The sequence below is a fragment of the Staurois parvus genome, unplaced genomic scaffold, assembly GCF_062004578.1.
Source record: "Staurois parvus isolate SC_StPar_1 unplaced genomic scaffold, SC_StPar_1.0 ptg000417l, whole genome shotgun sequence".
In the NCBI taxonomy this organism is placed as follows: Eukaryota; Metazoa; Chordata; class Amphibia; order Anura; family Ranidae; genus Staurois; species Staurois parvus.
Genome location: NW_028318213.1, coordinates 3,109,672 through 3,117,078, shown reverse-complemented (window position 1 = coordinate 3,117,078; position 7,407 = coordinate 3,109,672). Strand labels below are relative to the sequence as shown.

The 7,407-nt window shown below is 50.9% G+C and overlaps 1 protein-coding gene across 1 annotated transcript; it reads left to right on the top strand.

The window, feature by feature from the left end:
• Nucleotides 1-5,201: 5,201 nt before the first annotated feature.
• Nucleotides 5,202-7,049, top strand: LOC149454795 (E3 ubiquitin/ISG15 ligase TRIM25-like). Its single transcript, XM_089687118.1, has 2 exons — nucleotides 5,202-6,095; nucleotides 6,288-7,049. The coding sequence occupies exons 1-2, from the start codon at nucleotides 5,202-5,204 to the stop codon at nucleotides 6,933-6,935; spliced, it is 1,542 nt and encodes a 513-aa protein (XP_089543244.1). The 3' UTR covers nucleotides 6,936-7,049.
• Nucleotides 7,050-7,407: the final 358 nt, after the last annotated feature.

Sequence of the window (7,407 nt, the reverse complement as noted above, 5' to 3'; positions counted from 1 at the left end):
TGGTTTAGGGCCCCACCAACACACAAGGCACTATTTTATTTATTTTGTATCCTTTACTCATTCACAAGGGGGGGCAGCATCAGGGCGCCCCGCTTTTATATAAAGGGGTACACTTTTGCTAATGACCCCCTTGCCCGCAGACACCCACCAGGCCAGGGTTGTGGGGAAGAGGCCCTTGTCCCCATGCTGAGAGCACATGGCCTGGTAAGGCCCAGAGAGGGGAGGGCCGCTCATCCATCCCCCCCCCCCTTTCTGGCCTGCCAGGCCTGCGCTCAGATAAAGGGTCTGGTAGGAGGTTAGGAGGGACCCCACACTTTTTCCACCTATTTTTTTGGGGGTGGGGTTCCCCTTAAGGCCTAAAGTGCTTGGTATGGCTTTTAGGGGGAACCTCATGCACATTAAAAAATACATTTCACTTTGGGGTCCTTCCTAACCTTCCCACCAGACCCAAAGGGTCTGGTAAGGATTAGGGGGGACCCCACACTTTTTTTTTTTTATACAAATGTCAGTCGTGCTGCAGCAGGCTCTATACATTGTACAGATGTGCAACTTTGCAGGGAGTTTATGGCGACCCCCCAGGAATGATAATTAAGTTTTTAATTTGTTTTGTTTTTTTACTTTAAGCAATGAAAAAAATGACTGTCCCTTTAAAACAGTACTTTTTGAATTTTTTTTTTCACTGATTCCCGTCCCTCAGGGCCGTCCCCGAGTCCCCATACCACTTCTGGGGCCAATAACTGGCATAAAAGCCTTCAGAATGGTCACTTTTCAATGTACAACTTCCAGTCCCATAGACTTGCATTGAGTTCAAAGTTTGCAGTTGAACTTTCCTCAAGTTTGAATGTTTGACCGCGAACTGAACAGGGGGGTGTTGGACCCGTCACTACTTATTACATGTCTGTGTCCTTCTGTACAAGAATTCTAAGTCCTCATGCACACGGGACGTTGTTACAGCGGCTGTTTTTGGCTTTTGATGATTTTTTTCTCCATCCAGTAAACCCCCCAGCATGTTCTCCTCGGTGTCCATACACACAGAGACTGGAATCAGCGTTTTCTGGCTGGAAATAAAACCAGAACTAGCGGGCTTCTAGATACATTTTTTAGCTGTAAACACTCTCTAATGCTGAAAAACGTAGAAAAATGCAGCAAAATGCAGTAAATCGCGGCAAACCAGTGTTTTTTGAACTTTTTTTTTTTTACCAAAAAAAAACCTTGAAAAACAGCAAAACGTTGCTAAATGCTAATGCAAAACCGCTAAAAAAACTCCGGTATTTAAAGTGACTTTACACAGCTAATGTTACCAGCGTTAAGCTGCACCCCTAAGGTAAGCTGCACCCCTATGACTACGAGCCTTCGCTCGAAACGCGTCAGGGATAGCTACAGCAGGTTGGACGCTTCACCGCCGGCGCCACGAGGGGCCCCGGCGGCCATCTTTGATTTATACCTGGGTCAGTATTTTTGTTAGTTGGATTTTCTGCTATCCTGTGCCTTCAATAAAGATACCTGAGGATATTACACTATGTGGCCTTTTCTATTTATTTGAGTTCTGGTGAGAACCGGCCAAATCTACGGAACAGCTGCATCCATCCAATTACCGGGCCATGAGGGATATGCTGATCAGATCTGACCAGACCAGGATGATGACACAGGAGGTCTAGTGATAATTTCACACAAATGCGCATAAAGATTGCGTATCTGGTGAGTGCGCAGTCTTTATATTTTATCACCCGATGGTCCTGTATATTGGACGTTTGAAGATCACCCTGGATCTTAAGAGCACCCCTTTACTGGACTGCTTCTCACTCTCCTCACCTTGAGCCACCTATAGTGGCATTACTAATTTACAGTCACTGTTCACCATTGTGTAATTGCTATTTGGTTATACAGCGCTGCACCCCCCTGTTCATATATATGCTATTGAAGGTTTGATACGGTGCCTTTTTGGTGTACAGCTGCTGCCTATTATATATTATATATTATATATTATATTATATATCATCATATAAGCGCTCACTCATTTTCTGTTTTTCTCAATGTTACCAGCGTTATCACCCCCCCCAGTGTGCATGGAGCCTTCTAGCTATGTGTCTCAGTCCCAGCCTCCCCCTGTGTAGGAATGTACACCTCGCCCCGTGTAGGAGGGTACAGAACGGGTCACACTGGTTATTATTATTATTATTATTATTACATGGAGTTTATATAGCGCCAAAGGGTTTGCTCAGCGCTGTACAATACAGGGGGGGACAATACATGGCACAGTACAACAATAACAAACAACGTACGAGGGGTAAGAGGGCCCTACTCTTTCGAGCTTACAATCTAGGAGGGAGGGGGTAGTGGTACAGTAGGAAGTGGCTGAGAGGAATGGAGTGGTGGAAGGAATGAGGGAGAATGGCCGTTAGGTGAGGGTGGGGTAGGCTTCCCTGAAGAGGTGGGTTTTCAGGGAGCGCCTGAATGTGGGGGGGGGATGCGACAGTCTGATGGATTGGGGCAGTGAGTTCCAGAGGATGGGGGAGGACCTGGAGAAGTCTTGCAGTCGTGCATGGGAGGCGGAGACCAGGGAGCAGGATAGAAGGAGGTCCAGTGAGGAGCGGAGGGTACGGGTAGGGTGGTACTTGGGGATCAGGTTGGTGAGGTAGTCAGGGACAGTGTTGTGAACGGCTTTGTAGGTCAGAGTTAGAAGTTTAAATTTGATGCGTTGGGCAATCGGGAGCCACTGGAGGGAGAGACAGAGGGGGGTGGCAGAGGTGGAGCTGTTGGTGAGGTGGATGAGTCTAGCCGCTGAGTTCAGGATGGTCTGAAGCGGGGAGAGCTTGCACTGGGGTAGGCCGGTGAGGAGGGAGTTGCAGTAGTCCAGGCGTGAGATAATCAGGGAGTGTACGAGTAGTTTAGTGGTGTCTGGGGTAAGGAAGGAGCGTATCTTGGCGATGTTGCGGAGGTGGAGCCTGCATGTGTTTGTAAGTGATTTGACATGAGGTTGGAAGGAAAGGTTTGAGTCCAGAGTGACGCCAAGGACCTTGGCTTGCGGGGCGGGAATGATAGTGGAGTTGTTGGTGATGATGGATAAGATGGGGGGGGCTGCAAGGTGGGGGAAAAACAAGGAGCTCGGTTTTGGAGAGGTTAAGCTTGAGGAAATGTAGCGACATCCAGTCTGAGATGTCTTTTAGGAGGTGAGTGATGCGGGCGGAGATGGTGGGGGTGAGTAGAGGGGTGGAGAGGTAAATTTGAGTGTCGTCAGCGTAGAGGTGATAGTTGAAGCCGTGGGAGTGTATGAGTTTGCCCAGGGAGGAGGTGTAGATGGAGAAGAGAAGGGGTCCAAGGACAGAGCCTTGGGGGACCCCAACAGAGAGGGGGAGGGAGGGGGAGGTGGCACCATTGTAGGTGACTCTGAAGGAGCGTCGGGATAGTTAAGATGAGAACCAGGAGAGAGAGCGGTATCTCTGAAGCCAAGGGAGAGTAGTTTAAGGAGGAGGGGGTGGTCAACTGTGTCAAAGGCCACAGAACGGTCCAGGAGAAGGAAGACAGAATAGTCGCCCTTGGCTTTGGCGTTTAGAAGGTTGTTAGTGATTTTGAGGAGGGTGGTTTCGGTGGAGTGTAGGGGACAGAAGCCGGACTGTAGTGGGTCAAGGAGGTTATTTTCAGTAAGGTGTGCACTTAGGCGATCGTAGACTATGCGCTCAAGGAGCTTGGAGGTGAGTGGCAGCAGGAAGATGGGTCTGAGGTTGTTGGAGTCCGCGGGATCCAGGGAGGGCTTTTTGAGGATGGGGGTAATATGCACGTGCTTTAGGGGGGAGGGGAATGCACCAGTAGAGAGGGAGAGATTGAAGATGTGGGTGAGGGAGTGGATGAGGGAAGAGGGGGGTGACCGGAGGAGTTGAGAGGGGATAGGGTCCAGGGGGCAGGTAGTGAGTTAGGCTTCTGAGAGGACCTTGGCGACTTCCTCAGTGGTGACAGGGCTGAGGGAGTGCAGTGCATGGGGGGTTACGGTGGGCGGGGCCTTGGGAGAGGTGGGAGGCAGTGTGGTTGTGAGGGCAGAGGAGGGGGGAGATGAGGGGGTGACGGGGGTGGGGAGGTAGATTGCGAGTTGACAATGTCCTTACGGATAGCGTCAATCTTGTTGTGGAAATGGGTGGCAATCTCGTGGGCGGGGAGTGAGGTACTGAGTGGAGGAGGGGGGGGAAGAGAGCAGGGAGTTGAAGGTGGAGAAGAGTCGGCGAGGGCAGGAGGAGAGGGTGTTGATTAGGTTAACAAAATAGGCCTGCTTGGCGGCGTGTTGGGAGGAGGTGTAAGTGAGGAAGGCAGATTTGTAGAGGGAGAATGAATGAGGGGACCTGGTTTTGTGCCATAGTCTCTCTAGTGTGCGACTGCGACGTTTGAGGCATTTAGTGCTGTCATTCTGCCATGGTTGAAGCGGCCTAGGTTTGATGATGCATGTGGTTAGGGGTGCCAGAGAGTCTAGGGCAGCTGACAGTGAGTCGTTGTACAAGGTGGTGGCTATGTCAGGACATGACAGTGTGAGAGGATGCTGTCGGGTAGGCGGTCGGCGGCCGGGTTCAGGTTGCGGCTGGTGATGGTTTGGCGTTTTTGGGGGGGGGAGTTGGGGGAAGGGGAGATGGAGAACGTGATGAGGTGGTGGTCGGAGAGAGGGAAGTGGGTGTTAGAGAACTGGTTGAGGGTACAGAGGTGGGAGAAGATGAGGTCCAGGGTGTTCCCTTCGAAGTGGGTGGAAAATTGCATGTGCTGTGTGAGCACGAAGGAGGAGGTTAGGTGGAGGAATTGGGAAGTAGCCGGGTTGTTGTCGTTGATGGGGATATTGAAGTCCCCGAGGATGATGGTCGGTAGCTCAGAGGAGAGGAAGAAGGGAAGCCAGGTGGTGAAGTTGTCCAGGAAGAGGGGTATGCACCCAGGAGGTCTGTAGATCACTGAGATCCTTAGGGGGGTGGGTGAGAAGAGTCGGATGCAGTGCGCCTCAAAGGAGGTAAAGGAAAGAGAGGGTGGGTTAGGGAGGACCAGGAAGGTGCTCAGCGGAGATAGGAGCAAGCCGACACCACCACCTCTGCGACCGCTCAGTCTTGGCGAATGGGTCCAGATGAGACCTCCATGGGTGAGTGCCGCAGGGGAAGTGGAGTCAGTGGCCTGTACACAGGTTTCGGTACGGAGTGTCAGACTTTCACTTTCATTTCTCTCTTCCGCTCTCAGTGATGTCGTCTTCTGATCTGAGGAAGGAGCTGGAATGTTCCGTCTGTCTGGAATTTTATACAGATCCTGTAACCCTGAGATGTGGACACAACTTCTGCCGGGACTGTATTGGCCGTGTGTTGGATACACAGGAGGAGTCTGGAAGTTATTTCTGTCCTGAATGTAATCAAAGCTTCAGGAAACGTCCCGTCCTTCAGAAGAATCTGAAGCTACGTAACATAGTGGAGAACTTCCAGTCTACCCATCCAGAGAAGCAGGAGTCCGGGGTCTTCTGTACTTACTGTATTCACACTCCTGTACCGGCTGTGAAATCCTGTCTGCTGTGTGAAGCTTCTCTGTGTGACAACCACCTGAGAGTCCACAGCAAGTCACCAGAACACGTCCTATGTGATCCCACCACTTCCCTGAAGGACAGGAAATGCTCCATCCATAAGAAGATCTTGGAGTATTACTGCACTGAGGACTCCACCTGTATCTGTGTGTCCTGCAGCCTGGATGGAGAACATCGGGGACACCAGGTGGAGACTCTGGAGGAGGCCTCTGAGATGAAGAAAAAGAAACTGAGGAATGTTCTGCAGAAACTGATGACAGAGAGAAAGGAGGTGGAGAAAAGAGTCCAGAGTCTGCAGGAACGCAGGAGGAAAGTACAAGGAAAAGCAGATGATGAAACCAAGAGAGTCACTGCCCTGTTCAGAGACCTCAGGAGACGTCTGGAAGACCTGGAGAAGAGAGTCCTGAGGGACATCTCCGGGTGGGCAGAACAGGTCTCCCGTCCCATGTTGGATTATATTCGGGATCTGGAAATAAAGAAGGAGGAGCTGTCCAGGAAGATGAGGGACATTGAGGAGCTGTGTAACACGACGGATCCACTGACTGTCCTACAGGAATCAGACACAGGTGACTTGTGTGATACTGAGGATGAAGATGACGTGGACAGAGAGAGACATGAGAACCTCCTCCATGATGGAGAGGATGGGGATGTGGGGGGGATCTCACACACATTACACACGGGTTTATCTGATATCATGTCTGAGGTCAATGTACAGAAATGTACAGGCACACATGTCTCTCCACATTCTACTACAAAGGGCGAAGGTCCCATCAATGCTCAACCACCCAGGGATGACCCCCAACCCTCCCCCACTGGAGGACCAAATATTGGGGCTGTACAGCAAACATGGGGGGTGTTGAGGGTTACAGACATATTACTGGATGTGAGGACAGCTGGTAATCATCTACATATATCAGATGATGGGAAAACTGCATCCTGGTCATCATCACATCAGAATCGGCCAGAAAGACCAGAGAGGTTCCGGGATTGTCCTCAGGTGATGAGCAGTCAGAGCTTCTCCTCCAGGAGACATTACTGGGACATGGATGTCGGGGGGTCAGAGTACTGGAGAGTCGGGATGTGTTACCCCAATATAGACAGGAGAGGAAATCAGTCAGGGATTGGATGTAATAAGAAGTCCTGGGGGTTGGAGAGGGTGGGGTGGTTTGGGGGTAATCAGTACTCAGTGATACATGACAATAATTGGACCCCATTCCCCGGCGGTGTCTCCAGTACCAGAGTCAGGATAGATCTGGATTATGAGTCCGGGCGGATCTCCTTCTATGATCTGTGTGACCCGATCCGACACATCCACACCTTCACCACCACCTTCACTCAGCCCCTCCATGCCGGGGTATGGGTATGGGAAGGTTGTATAAAGATATGTGGGAGGAGCCAGAAGTGAGAGATCTGCCCAGAGACATCACAAGGGGGATGATCTGATTGGTGATTGGTGCAATACTCAGCCAATAGGAGGAAGGGCAGGAAACGGGAGTGATTTGTGGAGAAAGCTGCAGGTTCCGGGGCTGTCATCTTCATCCTAAACCTCACTTCACTCCCTAGTGTGTCACTGACCAGGAACAAGCATGCAGGAGGTCCGAGTGTTCCGCCTTCACTGGCTGATTGCTTGTTCTGGATCAGTGACACCCTAAGTAGTGTAGCCTGGATGGAGATGATAGCCCTGGAGCCGGAACCTTCCCAGTGTATCTGTAGCCACAATGTGTGTTTTCAGTTTTGGATGGAGTGTGGAAGGATTAGAGCCCCTGTCAGTTTTTCCTGCTATCCAGGACTCTGTCAGAATGGTTTCCTTTCACTTCCTGTCCTGCTGATAACAATTTCCCCGACAGGAAGTGAGGGGAAGTCTCTCTGTATTGGAG

Excerpts from the sequence above, each read along its gene's own strand:
- LOC149454795 (XM_089687118.1), top strand. The coding sequence starts at position 5,202 with ATGTCGTCTTCTGATCTGAGGAAGGAGCTGGAATGTTCCGTCTGTCTG. Across the intron at positions 6,096-6,287 it reads TCCTACAGGAATCAGACACA|GGCGAAGGTCCCATCAATGC; the intron begins GGTGACTTGTGT and ends TCTACTACAAAG.